This window comes from Sander vitreus, chromosome 10 (assembly GCF_031162955.1).
Source record: "Sander vitreus isolate 19-12246 chromosome 10, sanVit1, whole genome shotgun sequence".
In the NCBI taxonomy this organism is placed as follows: Eukaryota; Metazoa; Chordata; class Actinopteri; order Perciformes; family Percidae; genus Sander; species Sander vitreus.
In genome coordinates this window covers 21,568,652-21,587,269 of record NC_135864.1, presented here as the reverse complement: position 1 = coordinate 21,587,269, position 18,618 = coordinate 21,568,652, and the positions used below count along the sequence as shown (strand labels likewise).

Genomic DNA, 18,618 nt, shown 5'->3' with positions numbered 1-18,618 from the left:
ACGCTGGAAGGGTCAAACCTTAGCGAGACGCTGCATTTCAAAGCGACAGTCTGGTCTTCGAGAACGCAGCTCGTGCAAACTGTATATCATGGAAACTAAACCAAATAGATAAAACTTAGAAAGCAAACACCACACTTTATTTTTTTTGTCAAAACTGTATTGTTTTTAATCTTTCTGAACGAAAGATTTTTTCACAGTATCAAAAGTGAATTTAAAAAAAAGAAGAAAACAAGCCAACATACACTTGGCTATTGTTGATATAGTATAAATCTACATTCGAAACATTAAGATAATCTTCTCTAATTGAATATAACCTGGGAAGCATCAGAGATGTTATATGAAAACTAAATCTCAGCACAGATTCAGGAAAGAAAGTATCCACCTCAATGAATGCCATCAACTAAAAACATGGGTACTGGTGTAAATCTCAAGGCCCTTGTCCAAAAGGTATCAACTCTTCAGTGGTATTTCCAATCAAAAGATGAAAAAGACTTGGACTAAGATAGGCTAGCTGAGGTACAGGGTGCCACCAAGGTCACAGTACAGGGAAAAGAGTAGTATGATTGAAAATATATCTCACACACACACACAGCCCCCAGAAATGCATGAAAAGGCTCAAAAGGGCCCAAAATAATCACTCAATATGTACAAGCATCGACATTAACTGTGCCAAACAATGTGTGATGGTTCCAATGTTAAAATGAACATTGCACACTGGTGTACCTGTCACTGCTGGGATATAGGGGGTTAAAAGAACAGTTTAAGAGTGAGAAAACCGTGGTAAAGGACTTTCATCTACAGATGGCAGAGTGTATATTGTATATCACTATAAAATATATAATTGTTCAAGATTAACACCAAGGGAGGATTGACATTGAAGCAACATATGCATTTAACTTTGCCCAGTACAGGACTGGGGGACAGCATTTAGAGGTTTCTGTTCTAGGGGTCATGCATGGGGACGTATTTGCATTGGTACTTCATTGGATGCATCCTGCGAGCCAGTAAATATATATTTTCCCCAATAGGTTCTATTAGCGTTGTTGGTGTACTTAACTGTAAAAAAATTCATGTTTTTAAAAAACATAATTTCATACAAATAAAGTGTACAAGGTGGGTAATCAAGTGTCTGTCATTTCAGTTTCAACCACTGATTACTAAATCATTTGATGATCATAATTATTAAGAAAAGTATTCCAATTAAAAACTATCAACAACTGCTGAATGCACTGCAGTGTTTTTGAGTAAAAACAGTGCAATTGTTGTCACCATTGCCTCCTGCAGAGGAGGAGGGTACAAGTGTTTTTCTCTAAAATTAGGTCAAAATGTTGTCTTGTGCTCCTTTTTGTCAGTTGTACAGTATAAGACAAATTGTCTCAGGTGTCTACTGAGACTGGTGTAGTGAGCGGGAAACTGGCAATGCAGAATGTAATGTGTAGTAAGCACCAAATTGAATTGATTGGAATTCAGAAGTTAAACGTTAAAATTAACTTTAAAATGTCTCAGATTTGTGATAAAAACATTTATTTCATATAAGGTAATTGTTTACATACTACATACGTAAGCACATGGATGCAGTGGATTCAACAGACTTTTTTCCATTTTTGCACCTCTCATTTAGTGGACACTGCGATAATAGCAAAGGGTAGAGCTGGCCTTGACAATGATCCCTGGCTTGTCAGCCACAAGTTATGTTTCAGTCCTCTGAATGGAGAGTATGATTTTTGAACCAGGGTCCCTTGGCGTAGTAAGGAAGAGAAGAAAACAGGGAATGAGAGAAGGCCTCAGGCCAAATGGGGCTCTACTGAAAGAGTTTGTGGTGTGTGTGGTTGTTTTTCTGGTATTCGTCCAAGTTATTGAGCTGCATTGGAAGGAACCTTTTTGAGGCTGAAGTTAGACCAATTCACTGCTACCTTCTGGCGAGTTTGTTTTGCAGAATCAAGACAAAACCTAGAGGGAACAAAGACAGACAAACAGGAAGAGGAGGAAGAAATAATGCTCAGTTTAAGGGTTATCAATACAACAGTTTAGCTCAAAGTTTTTTTTTTTTTAAGTATCCTGATACACTGCCATGTTACGCCTACCTTTTGAAGTATTCCACTTCCCGATCAATCTCATCCATTTCTGTTGGATCCACATCTTTAGGGAGAAATACATCATCTAGGGAATACGGATAAAGATTAGACATTAGCTAAATACATTACAAATTAAGAAACAATTCAAATTTTGCACACGGTGGCAAAGATAGTTTATTGTACCAATAGCACTGCTGGATTTTTCACCCTTGTTCTTGTTCTTCTTATTTTTCCCCTTGGCTTGCTGCTGTTGCTGCCCATTTGCTGGAACAGTGGGATGAGCTTTGCTTTCTAAATCCTGCTCAGATCGACCTCGTGTTTCTGCGTCACCTTTCCCTCTTTGTGAATTTGAGAGGCCACCATTTGTTGCATGTTTAGACGATCTGCCCTCCTCAGCTTTCTTGGGCCCATTTCTCTGGTTGTCTGCAGAGTGCTGGGGCTGTTTGTTCCCAGATTTTGAGCCGTTAGAAGACGGTTCTCTACACTCGTTGCCTTTCTGTGCGTCATTCCCGGAGGCAGCTTTGGTTGGTTTGTTGGAATTTTGCTCGGACACAGATTGCTCCTGTCTTTGCTGCTGCTTTTTATTCTTCTTAGACTTTGCACCACCGTTCCCAACTGTTGTGTTCTTGGGATCAGGGGCATCCTCATTCGATTTAGCTGTAGCGTGGGCTGGCACCTGTGGCAAACTGTCAGATCCAGTGGAAGTGCATCTTTCTGGGGACCGAACCCTTATGAGCTTTGAGAGACTGGGGGTAGTGTGCAACCGCTGGATGTCCTTGGACCCAGCAGTGAGCCCCGATGCCGTGCTGGTGGTATTAGGGGACGAGACGGCGGTCGTGTCCTCCCATCCATTTACCAGGTCCAGGTGGCTCTTAAAGGTTCCCAGTGAAAGAGGGGCCAAGTCAAGGTCTATCTGCTGCAGGTCAGAGGAACCATTGAGATGGGACAGTAAATGGTTGCCCTCCAACGTGGCTGCCTTCTTTGGGAAGTCATTAACATCCAGATTGAGGTCGTACATGCTAAACGAGGCCCGGATTGAGTCTTTGATGGTGTTCTTAATCTCTTCGAGCCGACTGGTGAGGAAACTGTTGACGCGCTCAAGCTCCAGCTGAGGCCAATCGAGCAACCGACTGGCTTCTGGACCATCGGGGATGGGCTCGTCGTCGACAGGCTCAGATAGATTGGAGTGGGGGTCACTGCCTGCAGCACCCATGCCCTGCTGAGCTTTTTCCTGAAACAGAAATGGTACAGGCTTAACAGCGTGAACAGATACACACACAAAATGAAGACTATATATTAGTAATTATCAAACCTCGATACTTTCTTTTTGGTATTGACCAAAACGTATCTGTAGCACCGAGTATCAAAACTACTGAAATTTGGCATCAAAATGTCTGGTCAGACTTTTAATCTTGTTTACTTCTTCTTAAATTAAATTAAATTAGTTCCTGGTTTTAAAGTATAATCCATAAGATTTACATCAAATCAAACCCCTCTTTTTGGTAATTATCGTAATTGTTTTAGCAATAGCCATTCACTGAATATACATTATGCAATTACCTCTCTATATAGTAGTCTTCATTTCCAAACAGGATTCAAACAGTCTACCTGCAGGAAATTATGCATTTATGTAATCCACTGTTACCGTTTGTTATTTAATCTCACTGATATCAGCCTTATTGTTTACTGTTCACTCTATTAATGCCATAATAGAGCTGTATTGAGTTATTGACCTATCTCCTCTGCGCTGTGTCAGTGCTAGGGTGAGGTCTGGCTGCACCACTTATCTATTCTGGGATAGGGAAAAAAAAAATAAAACCACTTTGGCTTGTTATTACTTCTTTAAGCCAATCACAATCATTCTGGGCGGCGCGAAGCCCCGGATGCAGCAACCGTGATTTTGCAAAAATAGATAGCGGGAGGGGAGGGATGTCAGGCTGTATCCCAGCACTGCACATTTGGTGAGCCAGACTAAGTTAAAGCTAATGCAAACCGAATGTGTATACAGCTGTTTGGACTGAAATCAATTAGAACTTTAAATCTAAATTTTGGCAATTTTACTCTATTTGGCTAAATTCTTGTAGAGGGGGGCTTGGGTTTAGACAACACTTAATATTATTACTATGGCTTCTTTTGTTAAATGAAAAAAAGGTTTTGAAGAATACATGTTAATATTACTAAGAAGCGTATCAAATAAGGTTTTGGTCTGGACTGGTATCAAAATCTTAAAACCAATACCCAGCCCTGTACATTAGATCAAACATATTGAAATGAAAATGAAAAAAATCAATCAAACATTCAAACACATTGTTTCACACCTTCTTCTTTTGTTTGTGCCGGGCCCTTTTGGCGGCCTTGGCACTGTTGACAGGTTTGGGCTCAGAACTGTTTATGAAGTCTAGCAGCTCATCTACGTCCCGGTTGTCGATGGCACCAGTCACCGTCAGATCTGAATCTTGACGCTGAGGCAGCTCCTCTTTACGCCGGGTCAGACGTGAGCGGAGCTTCTCTCGGATCTCAGCGTAGTTACGGCTGGTTGGTGCAGCTGGAGGCTGTGACCAAATAACATAACAAAATATGTCATGTTAGCATTGGTGTTTAATGTTTAACACGCATGTAATTGCAAAGGGAACTCTTAATTACTACTTAAAAAGTTTCAAAGTACCGCATTGTGTCCAAAGAACTCGCAGTAGCAGCAGTCGCAGTACTTCCCGTCCTTCTGGTTGGTGGAAGAGGAGGCGCAGGAGCTCCTCTCAGAGCTGCTATCTTCATCCTCCCCCTCCTCCAGCTCAGACGAAGGGTGGCACAACGTCCCATTAGTCATTTTGTGCCCCTTACATGCCTGGTCCCTTCAAACCATCAGAAGGCAGTTGTATTTTGAATCAACACAGCTACAGAAATGGTTTCTCAATTTCACGAAAACTCAAAACAATGCTGAGATAGTATTACTAACCTGCAGACCCCAGCTGTCAGATGGCCCCCCACATTTGAAGTGGCCACTGTTCCCGCACTGTGTCCATTACAAGGATGGTTACAGCCCATGAGAGACGTGCCCAGTTTGCTGTGTTGTGTGTTCACGGCAGGAATGTGGGAGTTTTTGCACGGGCTGGGCTTATGGACAGATGTTGGGCTGTCTGGACCGGGAGAATTGAGTTTGGCTGTAGGGCCGTGGAGGTTTGGGACCAGCGGGGGGAAGGGAGAGTGGGCTGCCACACCGGTGCCAGACGAGGAGGTTACATGGGCGTGCTGCCCAGAGTTTGGCTTCGGGGGCAGGAGGGAGGAATGCTGGGAAGACAGGCCGGTGGGACTGTTGGGGGGTACCGACAAGTCTGTGTGTTGATGATGGTCACTGGGGTGGAAGGCTTCACCTGGACAGTGAAAAACATGAATAAAAAAACGACTTCAAGATCACCAACACTGAACCAACTTTTTACATAGTGCATCAGTTTGCGTTCTGGTCCGCAAGTTTATTTAATGGGATTTCCTAATTACGTCCACACACACACACACACACACACACACACACACACACACACACACACACACACACACACACACACACACACACACACACACACACACACACACACACACACACACACACACACACACACACACACACGTAGGCCAATTACCATTAATGCAATTACCACTAATGTCATAATGTAGCCTAAATTGTCCACTTTTCTATAGATTAACTAAGTTTACTTTCAAATTAAAATACAAACACTGGCTTGCCAATTTTGTTAAGTACAAAAAATGTTTTTCCATCTACAAACGAGATCTGTGCAATATAGTAAATCTTGTTTAAATGATGGTGTCCATAATAGTAAGTTACTCTTTTAAAAAAAGAAAAGAAAAACAACAACTCAAGTGAGTAAAACTACACTTATTACTGAAATGTGTCAGATGCATTTTTAAGTTCAACATTTCATATCTTATCTCTTTACATATTCCTATTAACACTGCAGAGTCAATGAGATCTTTTAAACATTAAGCTTGATAAGTGGATTCTATACTGGGTTCCAATTTCATAAAATGCCACTGAACCCTAAGAGTCACAGAAAATAATACCTGGTGGTGTCGGTCGACGGCACATGGTCTTGAAGTGCTTGGGAGTGGTCTTACAAAGGTCTGCTGAGGTAGACAGGGGGTTCCCAGCAGAAGATCCACTGGAATTCTGGGAGGATGGGTGACTGTAGGGACAGACTTTGGTCACCGATGTTTTAGCAGATTTCCCAGGCGCTTCATGAAGACCTCTTTTCTCATGACAGACTGATCCCGGTGTTAAACCTACAGATGAAAAAAGGAATGAATTTGAAAGGGAATTGATCGATTTAAGACAACGGTTACAAGAACGCGAAATACTCGTATTGATTAGAGCCACCCAACACTAAAGCTTGGTTAAAGAACAACTTCTCAAAAAGTATTTACCAATTCATTTGTTGGTATGTGATGTTAAAATGTCCTACAAAAAGGTGTAAAGATTTAGGGGGGAAATTGGAGGATTTTTACTGTCCATATCACAAAATCACCATAACGTCTCGGAGAGTTTGAGAGCTTTGATCAATGCCCTTGACTTAACAATTTCCAGGTGCTGAGATTAAGGTAATTCAACACTGACTTTTTGGACTGTGGTTTATGTTTTGTAAAAATAATTCCATGCTCTTCGGAGTCATCTTTAGACATGTTTAACTGTCGAATGGTGATCATTTCTCACTGCTATGAGAAAGAAACCAGCATTGAAAGACATTGTTAAGCCCTAAGGATAAAACCACTTCATGCTAACTAAAATAAAAATGAGGAAGTAGTACTACAACATTTTAATTATTTAACATACGATTTCTGTTGTATAAAAGGGACTCTCTTCTGCCAGTAGAAGTTGATACAAGTCACTAAAATAAAACCCACCTAAACTTGTGCATTAGTATGTAATGAAGTACATCCAACTTGAGACAAATGTTTGATATTACTTCTAGTTGAAACACACAATTGGTCACCAGCAAACATCAACACACTTTCTCAAATTAAATGAACCGTTTTGAATGTAACTTTGCCCATGCAGAAGGGCACAGCTTCACACACTGACCGCATATGCCATCATGTATAACTACTTACACTAGTTTAAATGCAATTTTGCATCATGACCCGTTGGAGTATTTGCTAAACTAGAAATACAACCACAGTTACGCACCAGCTAGCCTCTACAAATTGGTTTGATTGGAGCCAAGAAACAGGAATAAAACATAGTGTCTCACTTTCACATTCAGTTCTCCTCTTATGGCTAGTAAATGATATAGCTAGGTAGTGCATCGGAGTTGGTTTGTAATACAGTCCTATGAAACCACTGAACAGTAAAATGACAAAGAAAGAAATATGTTTACTGTAATACTATGTGTTGAAAGAATTGGGCTAAGATACACCATGGTTCAATTTCAATTTAAAACTTCTTAGTGCATCTCAATTTTCCACTTTTTTCATTCTTCATGACCAGCTTTACTGGGAAACAATTATAATATCCATCATGAAGAGTCAGGAATCATAATGCACCATATCAGAATTCCATTGGAGGAGGTTTGCGCATTGAAATATTTCAAGAAACAAATTACAATGCGTGTGAAAGATGATCACTTTTCACCACTCCATGACAGAGGGTTTTCGAGGGTCCATTTTTGAGTCTTCGTTATATTGGTCTGCAAGTCCAGCTGTGTTTCGGTTTATACATTTATTGCCGCCACTGCTTCAGAATTTTATGAAAGGTCATGAAGTCGCAATTACACGACTCTGCAGAGCTGTACGCTCCACTGAACTCAAACAAACGGTCGTATGCTCTCTTTCCACTTTGAGGGTGAGCAACTGGAACAGTGACAGGAGGCAAAGTCATGACAACCAAATAAACAGCGCAAGTACAACCATTTCTCTTCAGGCAGAGTGACAAACAGGGACGAAAGCCTTGATGGCTGTGTTCCCATTGAGACCGCACTCATGTGCACCCGCAAAATAAGACAGCTACGGTATCTTGGAAAATAGCAACATGGGGCACTGAATTTGATGAATACATTTAGCTAGCTAGCGCACCCCGCATCCCATTCTGCCTCACTTCCTGCCACTAGGAGACTACTTCACCGGGAGGAGAGCAGGCGGCAGCTCTGGAGACAGACCTCCAGATAGCTGCTGTAGCAACTTGAATTCAGCAAGCGCAAACCGCTGCGGTCACAGCAGGCTGGTTGCCAGCCGGTGGGGAGTCTGGGATCAGCAAACTTTTCGTTAACCCTAACCGCCCCACTGCTAAAAATAAATAAATAAATCCAAAAAGAAACACTGTCCAGGCATGCAATAAATACTTAGTTCTGTAGTTTATGTAGCTCTTAAGATCTTGGGAGAATTGATTAGTGTGATGGACACTTCCATATCTACGCAAAACAGTAAACTGTTCTCCGATGAGGATTAAATTAAATTAATTACAAGAAGTCATATTCTCTGATTTAGTCAAATCACCTTCACTGGAAAGTCTGTTATTTTAAAATGTATCTCCCAACATCCGAATGCATTTGGTAGTTTTTGACCACAAGCTTATCTTAAATAATTTTTAAGACTTTAACCTTTTATACTGAGCTCTATGCACCACAGGAAGTACAGCTCTTCTAAGAAGTAAAAGACAACACCTGAAAAAGTGCTCAAAAACGTATCACACATTTATTGCTTAGGTTGTAAGTAGGGCTGGGCGATATGGAGAAAATCAAATATCACGATATTTTTGACCAAATACCTCGATATTGATACAGCAACAATATTGAAGGGTTGACTATTGGTGCTTTCACAAAATATTTACACAATGAGATTTTTGATAAATAATCATCAGTAATGTGGCTATAATGACTAAGTGGGTAAAGGCAAATAATAGAACAGTTACAATAATCTGGTGAGTTCAGAAAATGACATCACTTGTACTGTAATGCAGCCTTTAAAACCAGGAAAAGACAACACATACTACGATATCCAAAATCTAGGACGATATCTAGTCTCACATCACGATATCAATATAATATCGATATATTGCCCAGCTCTAGTTGTAAGGTAACAAGCCATCTGTAGACCTCTGATTCTAACAAAGGCTTTGTCCATTTCACAAAACTGAAACTCGCAACACAGCGTGAAATTTAGGTTTGTGATGTTTTCAGCAATTACTGTCACTGTCATTAAATGTTTTCTGGAGCTGTGTTTTACCATTTGATGACATACCTTGTTGTAAGTGTGAAGAAGTGTTGTGGTTGCAGTGTTCCCCTCCATTGGTGTGGGCAGAGTTCCAGAGACCTGACAGTTTGTGGGCTGACAGGAAGGAACTCGGGTCCCAATCCACAGTACTTTGCTCCGGGTAACCATTCCCACAGCTCTGGGACTTGCAGGAGGAAGAGTGTGACAATGGTAGCTGAATAAAAGAAAAGAAAAGAAAACCCAATTGGTTAATCACAGGGCTGTTTACATAGGCTTGGATGTTGGCACCAAGTAACTACCAATATTATCTTGTAATACATTCAAGGGAGGGTGACAAGACAAGCAGAAACATCTTTAAAAAAGGCATTAATCAGTGATAAGTGCAGGTCAGATGATGGGACCCTAGGTCATTTTTTCTGTTCTTGCCCCAAGCTCAAGAGTTTCTGAGATGACATTTTTTATTTGTACAGCGACATAGCAGACAACTAATCCCTGATGGTCTCTCTGAGATATCAGGTTACAACAAGCCCTAATGTTTGGTATGGTCATAGCAAAGAGGGTCATCCTGAGAGAGTGGAAATAAGTTTCCCCTCCTTGCTTTAAAAATCGCTAAATGACAGTTTCTTGGACATACCTTGAAGAAATTTGGTATACTCTGTCCAATGCTCACCCCAAGTTTCCTAAGATCTGGAGACCCTTTATTGAACATATTAGGAGGGAGAGGTGTCAACCTGGGAACTAATTGTACTGTACTGTATGGCATTGTGCTTTGATCCTCCAGGATTTCAATTTTTTAGCTTTGGCCTTGGTTCCACAAACTCATTTCTGACCCTCAATCCACTTGTGGACATTTCAGTCATTGTACAGATTGACATGCCTTATGTGAGCTGGCAGTTTGTTTGTTTTGTTCTGTTCTACTCCGTCCTGTCTATTTGTTTGTTTTTGTTTTTTTGTGTGAATTTCATAAATAAAAAATATATACACACATATACATACACATATATACATTATATATATATATATATATATATATATATATATATATATATATATATATATATATAATAATAATAATAATAATAATAATAATGCATTAATCAATCATAAGTAACCAAAAAACAAACCTCTGCAGGGGACTGTTCAAAAACTCCTTCCGTTCCTTTTTTGCTATTTTGAATATTTGCAAGTTTAAGCCAATATCAACAAAATATCTTGAACACCATGTTAATCTGCAGTCAAGCTTAAGGATGATAAAGAAGTCTTTAAAATGTGCATTTCATGTAAAGTATTTATGTAAATACAACTAAGAAAGCAAAGTTAATAGCTGCCGCTGCCTTACATATGCCACAGAGAGACAATTACAAAATAAGTTACTTCTGAAGAGGCAAACAGTAGACTACATGTAGATTTGTTCTGTGAGTAAGCACATGCAAATGCAATGCCTTGTGCGGTAAATAAAGATGACATTACCTCAGTCGACAGAGACAACACAGTTTAACTAAAACGTAGTAAAAAGAAGTTGCGAAAAGGATCCACACATATAATCCAAATCATTCTTCATCATCATTCTTTTATTTACCGGCGTGGGTTGCTCCTGGGTGCTCCGCCTCTCCTCCTCTTCCACACTCTTGCAGCAGCTCTGACATATCCACAGAGGCACCTCACCAAGCAGGGACTGAGACAGCGAGGGCACTGCATCAGCAAGCTTACGCCCTGGCGCCTCCCGCAATAAGGCCTGGGAGAGCGCGGGCACTGCGTCAGCCAGCTTGGTCCCATGGCCCCCAGGGAGTCCGTTCACAGAGTTTGCTCCCCAGTCCTTAAATTCTCGGTGGCACAGGAGGCAGCAGGTGTGCATAGGCTAGGTAGAGAAAGAGTATAAAGGAGGTCAAGTATTAGCCTGTGATTACCAGTTAAACACTAGAAGAAAGGTCTAAACTAGGGTCTATTAGGTCAGATGTCTTTACAATATTTGACAATGCCAACTAAACATAGTAGGCAATCAAACAGACACATCTATAATTATATTTGTGCATATACACTCAGTTTACAGTTTATTATGTACAATTAGCTAAAACAAATTCAGTCTAATACAAAAGGTGTCCTCAAGTTGAAATGTTAAATCAAAATCTCTCTAAAACAGTTGTGTTATAGACACATCTAGATGTTTCCCAGTATTTTCTGCACACCGCATTGTATATTATAGTCATAGATATTACCTTTTAGAGATAACCAGGTTATTAAAAATTACAAAGTACAACACAAATCTGCCTAAAAATGAAATATTTCTAGTTATGAGACGTGTCTAGACAGGCATCTTACACATTTGGTATAACATGTAATCCAAGCAAAAGTCAAGCATGTTGTAAGGCTCAGAGGTCAGATGTAAGGTTAGCTGGTTGCTGAGGCGACAGTGGTCCAGCCTGCAGCGTACCATATTCTCTTTTTGAGGTTGACTTCGATTTTGCTAACGTTAGGGCATCACTGGCTGATAACTGCATGCATTGAAACTTTTGACATAAGCTCCTGTCACACTCCGATAAAGTAGTGCGGTACAGCAAAAAACAACAACAGTATAGAGTCGAAAAAACAACTCGAACCATGTTTGGGAGTTAGCTAGCCCTATTATGAATCAGTTATCTCTTTCAGCTAAATAGCTAATTAGCTAGCTAGCAGCTTTTGAGCTAGCTTGCTACTGTTGGCTGAGTGGTTCCTGTGGATGGGTTCAAGTGCAGGCAGTAAGCACGTTTGCAGCACGCTAGCTGGTTATGGTAGCCCGGCTAGCTTTCTGGCTAAGGTTAGCTGGGCGGATGAAGAGTTGTAAACGCTGGAAATGGGACGACCTGTCCGAGGCACAATGTCACCTGTCCGTCAGAGGAGATGGGCTGCAATGCTAGCCACACACTGCCTCAACGCCGCCTGTAGTAGACGAGTCTGCTCGCTAAGTTGAGCGTATTATTTATTTAATTAACATATCAAACGACGTGAGACCTCAACACCTACGACTACTGATTAAAATAGCTTTCAATCAGCCAGCGGATGCATATATAACTTCACCTCTGCAGGATCTAACTAACGTTACATTAAATAGAAGCACAATGGGGGATGCTTGGATTAGCAGAGAGGTGCTAGCTCAGAAGCTAGCTAGCCTATTTTAAAAGCAGCGATTGGCTTGCTGCTAGCTAACCTACCTGGTTCGCCCTGGTAGTGGCCAGCCTATCCAGCCCAGCATCTCCCCCGCCACCGTCAGCTGCATCGCCGGGAGAGACTGGGCTCTTCGGCAACGTTACGGTCTGCTGTCCAGGCGCAAGCTCCTTCTGGGCGACCCCTTGCTGCTTGCTTTTCTTCCTTGCCATTACGGGGGTGTTTATAATACGCTTTGGTCAAGTTTGCACCAGTTTCGATGATTTGGAGAGCACACTTTCGTTTCTTCCCGGACCTCAAAATGTTCTCTATCTCCTCCAGTCAAGACAACAGTCAATATGGCGGAGGACTGGCACACTCAGGGGTTCATAGGTTAAAGATACTACTGGCAAAGAGGCTTCACTCCCATAAGGAGAATACAACTGAAAGCTGACACAGGCAGTGAAGCCAGACACCGCCATATTTAGTAAGGGCAATCCTCTCCTCCCACTTTCTTCTGTGTATGAAAAGACACATCCTTCCTCTTAAACTAGCTATTCAAACGATTGTTTTAGTGTTTAAACATATTTATTGAGCATATCATTTTATGATAATGATATGTCCAAATCATATTATATGATTTAGTGTATAATGTAAAAAATATATTGTTATAGAATTAAAATGAGATCGACGTAGGCTGTAGTTGAGGTAAATGTATGTTTTTCAGACATCGGTAGAGGGGGAGAGTAAGATAAAATATAAGTGTATAGATATCAAACTATGTAACTTAATGCATCTTTGTACAACTTTAGCTCACATGCGACTGTTTAGGTTTTCATATAATAGAGGCAAATATGCACAAGCACATGCCAATATCAGTCTAGCACGAGTCAATATAGTTAGTCAAAATAGTAAATGTTTGAAAAAATAAAGATGCTTGAGAAGAGAACATGAGGAGGGGATGGGGGCTTGGCTGTCGATGCCTTCAAATGCTTTCAGAAATATTGGCCTTGTAGGATATATAACGTTAAAATATCTAGACCGTTTCTTAATAGTCTTTCTTGTTATTGTCACACTTTTTTTAAATGAATATGTCACCTATATGAGTCCTCTCTTTTTACAAAAAATAAAGCAACACCTGCCAATTAGGTGCTCCTTTTTGTAATTATATCCGAGCAACTTGGTGCCCGCTGGATCGTAATCACGATTATAGTTTCAAATGTCCGAGCTTACGTGGAACACATGAATGCAGCGTCAGTGTTGGGGCTCTCTGGATTGAGGACGTAAGCACACAGAGACAGCAGACAGCTTCATTTACTTCAGGCTACTGCCGCTTACACCACTGTAGGTTGCTTACCCGCGGTTGTTTTATTTTAACAAACATAATAATGGACGGAAACGTTTGCAACATTCAGGTGCTTCTTCGGGCTGCTGAGTTTCTGGAGAGAAGAGACCGAGGTTGGTGTTTTATGATAACTGTCAGTCTACAGGGGAGGAAGTTGGTTATTGTTCAAACAACAGAATTCACAATGAAGCGACTGTAACTTTGCACGCAAAACACAATATAGATACGTAATGCAATGCGATGGTTCGAGAAATCATCAAGATTCTTGCTAGAACGTGTTTGTAAGTTTACGCGATCTTTCCCACTGACTCAGTGACCTACATATCGGTCACATCATTGTACTCAAAGGCGCCAATCTGGTCCAATTTGAAAATGAATCCGAGCGGCGGTGAACGCTCAGTACGGTGAATAAAAGTGAGACAGGAAAAGCTATACTATTCATTCATCGTTTACACACTGTAGACATTGTATTGTGTATTTCTGCTTGTGAGGCTACAGAGAGTAATTGTACAATAGGTGGTGTGTGATGGCGCCAAAAAACAAAACGTCCAGCTGATGACAGCAGTCGATTGCTTTTGTCCTCCTCATCTTACAACTTAGGAAGAGATAATAAAATGGTATATATGTACATTTGTAGCACTGTGGTTCACTAACGTTAATAATAGGAAGTCTTTATATCGTTTTTACATTGCTGCCATTGAATTTCAGATTATTTTCTTATACATCTGTGATGTATTTTTCCTGCACAGAGGCAGAACATGGATATGCTTTAGTCCTGCCTCTCAGTCCAGATCACTCTGACAAGAGAAGCAAACAGAAGAGCAAAAAGATATCTGCTGTTGGGGGCAATAGGTAAAGCCATTGCATAACACACAACCGACAAGAGGGTGTGGTCACACAAGCTGTCATTGCTAAGAACCGGTTTTTGTCATGAATGCATTTCATGGCTAAACAAACTGTCTCTTTCTGTAACTGCAGGTCAGTTCACAACGAGCTGGAAAAAAACAGGTAAGGAATATTTTTGTCATAATAAACAATATCAGATTTTGTCTATCAAAGAAAAAGACACTTTTGATGGTGGCCAAAGAGAAGGAGGAAGCATCAATCTTAAACACCTTGTTTCCACTCGCATGGACTAACAGATTCTGTTGTTGCTTGTTGTGCTTTGTAGACGAGCTCAGCTGAGACACTGCCTGGAGCAGCTCAAAATGCAAGTCCCTCTGTCATCTGACTCAATGAGGAACACCACGCTTAACCTGCTGAGGCGAGCCCAACTTCACATAAAGGTAGACACAACAACATGGCATCGTACTGATCTAAGTCCTGGTTAAGGGCGCTGCCGTTAGCGTGCATTTTGCTAATAGTGCCCGGGGATCTCAAAAATGCTTTTGGTCTACTTTTTTTCCATCCACTGCTCACTTGTGTGTCTCTCTGCTTTCTCATTTCAGAAGCTGCAGGAGCAGGATGAGCGTGCAGAGCAGCTGAAGGGCCGCCTGCGCTGGGAGCAGAGAGAGCTGCGGGTTCGGCTGGAGCAGCTGCAGAGAGGCACAGAGAGGATGAGGAATGACAGTCAGGGGTCGACTATGTCGTCTGAGAGGTCGGACTCGGACAGAGGTACGTCTGTCACACACAAGAAAGGTCTCACCTAGGTGCAGTCACAGTATTGCCTATCCTTGCTCTGTAGCAGTGGTTCTCAAACTTTTTTCAATAATGTACCCCATTTGAATTGTGTTTTTAAGCCAAGTACCCCCTGACCAGCGATAGGTTTACCAAACAACAGCCATGGAACTGAAAAAACATTTAAATACTAATGGAAAAAAGGCAACAAAAACTTTTAAAAATGAAACTGAAAATCTTGGAAAAAGTCGGTAAGAAGAAGGAAGTAAGGCAAGAATAAGTGGAAAATAGTATCAAAAACAGTAGAAAGAAGAAAGACAAACTTCAAAAAAAGCGACACAAACTTGGAGAAAAAAATAAGACAGTAGATAAAAGGAAGGAAGGAAGGCAAGAACAGGTCGAAAAATAGTGACAAAAACTTTTAAAAAACGCGACAAAAACATAGAAAAAAACATACCCCCATTTGAGAACTGCTCTATAGCTTAAAGTATGGTTACTAGGCAGTCCTTTCAGAAAAATGTTTTTTTTTTTTGTGTGATTTGATTCAAATCCTTGATTATGTGGCATATTTTCTTAAAAAATGCGATGGAATATGTGGGATTTTTATGCAATGAAATTGCGGGAACTTTCATCATGGCTTCATCGCGGGGTTTGCAGCTTTTCGATGACGTTCACGTCGCGTGATTACGTCACTTCATAACATAAAGAGAAATGGCTGCTCTTGTGTGAAGTAAACGCAACATTTTTCAACTTTCTGCTAAGATATATGTGACTTTTTTTGCAATGAAAATGCGGGGATTATGAAATCATGCAAGCCCCGCATATTTTGCGCAGAAATCGACAATTTATGCGGCGAAAGTGCGGCGTATTTGAAAAAATGCGGGCCCCGCATAAATATGCGGAGTTTGGCTGATTATGCATTGAATTATGCGATCGCATAATCACGTTTTTCTGGAGGGACTGACTAGGACTGAGTATCTTTCAAAAATGATTTTTCTATGGTTTTTCTATATTAATTTTATAAAACAAAAAGAAATTAGAACATTACATTACATACACGGCACAAAGCATTTTAGCATGTTACGCACATCTCTGTGCGTAACGTAGAGTTTTTCCTGCATGCCTCTATGACGTGTAACGTAGACATCCAATCACCAACATTATTAGATCTTGGTAGAAGCATGCTGCATGCTTATTGGCTCACTGACGCTGATGAGATTTACTCCTTAGGTATTGAAATTGGGCATTGAATGACGGGGGGGATTTTTCAATACTCGATACATACTCGAAGCAATTTGGTCAGTGCCTAAAAAGGATTGAATTCGGTACCCAGCCCTAGTGATTATAGGTCTTGTTTCACTAAGTACAACCTCTGGTTATTTTTGATCCATTATTCTGTCACACTCAAACCACTGTAATTCTGGACTGAATGGGAATTGGAAGTTCCAGCAAAAAAGGAAACCATATAAAGATTATCTATGTCTCCTAATGATTTGTGGTTGACACATTTTATTTATTCATACATTATTATTGTAGTCTACTCATTAATAGGAGTTTAGAATGTTTACATTTTACAAATATGTTATTTTCTGAGCAGCATTAATTGAACTAGAGCATGACAATAATTCCTTATTACAGTTTATCAATCTTATATATAATATATTAATATATTGTCATCTTAACACTATTCTGTTGTCTGATTTGAATGATTTAAGGCAAGAAAACATCAATATTTTATAGTTATATTTGTCTGTTGTAATGCATTATAACACACATTTGATAATTCTAAGTTTGCCCCCCATTTTCCATATCATAATGTGTAAAATGGGGAATATTGTGATATTTTCTCATGTTTCCGTCCGCTAATGTATTTGATCTTCGGCTGGTCACATTACAGAGGATGTGGAGGTTGACGTGGAAAGCATCGTGTTCGACTATGTGGACTCTGACGGACTGAGCATGACGCACACTGATGCAGACCACCGTTACTCCAGCATGGACAAAGCCTGGCTATGACAGCAGTACACCTACGTTAACTCGTTTAATGACAGTCAGGAAGAGAAGAAAAACATTCCAAAAACAAGCCAACCGAGGAAGAGGGACAATAGAGAAAAATGTTACTGTACAACTGAACACATTTCCGTTTCGTTTTACAGAAGGAGTAACTTTTGACATTCTCTTCAAAATATGTCAGACTACAAGCTAAACGATAATGTTATGAATGAGCTGGCTCCATTTGCACTGAATAGCAGTTAAAAACACTGGGCTGTGAGGACATTACGCATATATATTTCTGGCATCAACCATTAATGGCATTTATTTCATATTTCATAAGCCACGCCGTGTCTGTAACTTCTGAAACTGTTCCACTCATTCATCTTTTAAGGGCTTATTCATTCGTCTTTAAGGGCTTTTTAAAATCCAAATAAGTGTTTTTTTATTCAAACCTCTTAACTTATTCTTTACCACACTATGTATATACTGAATTCTGCCTTAAATCAGATTTGGTCCGGTATTCCATACAGCTATTTAGCACTAATTTCATATTTCAGTAATGTCATGTGTAGCATGCACTTATATATTAATATGTGCTATATTTGTATTATTGTCCTATTATGTAAGTTCAGTCATGTATTTCTCTTCTGTTGCACAAAACGTCCACACGTTGCACTTCTTTTGTCTCAAAAAGATTATGGGTATATCAAAAATGAAAGCCGTAAACAGAAATGGAATGGTCATATTTGCACATTGATATCTGGCATTTTAGTAACTGTGGCAAATATTCATTTGGTGTATGTGTACACAATTAAGTCTGTGATCAAGTGCAAGAAGTTTGATGCTTGTATTATGGAGAGAGGTATAATGACACATTTTATTTACTGCTAATATTAACTGGTATGCATAGAAGTGTTCATTATCACAACATTACACTTCATTGCTTGTGCATTTGTCAATAGAAATGTAAATTGTGCATGCAACAAATTAATCAAGTTAGGCAGGTAATTTATGCTGTAATACAAGTATTATATTCATTGCTATATATTTAATAACTGAAGGTGCTTTTTCCATTCACTTTTATATATGCAAGATGCCTTATTACCTTTTAATTAGTATGTATGCATTCATCGGTCTCTCCGCCCAGTAATATAATGTAGCATTTTTGTACTGGTGTAAGCTTTTTTTTATTGAATAAATATTTTCTATATTTATGTGCAGTGTCTTGCTTTTTACTGGACCTATTGGTTT

The 18,618-nt window shown here is 40.0% G+C and overlaps 2 protein-coding genes across 3 annotated transcripts; one reads left to right on the top strand and one right to left on the bottom strand.

Annotated features, from left to right (window-relative positions):
* Positions 1–1,507: 1,507 nt before the first annotated feature.
* fam193b (family with sequence similarity 193 member B) lies at positions 1,508–12,783 on the bottom strand. Of its 2 annotated transcripts, none has more exons than XM_078260902.1 (10): positions 12,479–12,783; positions 10,870–11,148; positions 9,318–9,504; positions 6,150–6,368; positions 5,029–5,443; positions 4,741–4,924; positions 4,394–4,627; positions 2,259–3,306; positions 2,085–2,160; positions 1,508–1,950 (listed from the first exon to the last, which is right to left on the bottom strand). In XM_078260902.1, exons 1-10 carry the CDS (start codon positions 12,641–12,643, stop codon positions 1,854–1,856), a joined length of 2,904 nt encoding a protein of 967 aa, XP_078117028.1. In that variant the 5' UTR covers positions 12,644–12,783; the 3' UTR covers positions 1,508–1,853. The 2 variants fall into 2 exon arrangements, with proteins under 2 accessions (XP_078117028.1, XP_078117029.1); XM_078260903.1 differs by having other exon boundaries at positions 2,283–3,306.
* Positions 12,784–13,680: 897 nt separating this feature from the next.
* On the top strand, positions 13,681–18,581 carry mxd3 (MAX dimerization protein 3). The gene is made up of 6 exons (XM_078260900.1): positions 13,681–13,868; positions 14,505–14,607; positions 14,734–14,763; positions 14,927–15,041; positions 15,204–15,369; positions 17,270–18,581. The coding sequence occupies exons 1-6, from the start codon at positions 13,799–13,801 to the stop codon at positions 17,386–17,388; spliced, it is 603 nt and encodes a 200-aa protein (XP_078117026.1). The 5' UTR covers positions 13,681–13,798; the 3' UTR covers positions 17,389–18,581.
* Positions 18,582–18,618: the final 37 nt, after the last annotated feature.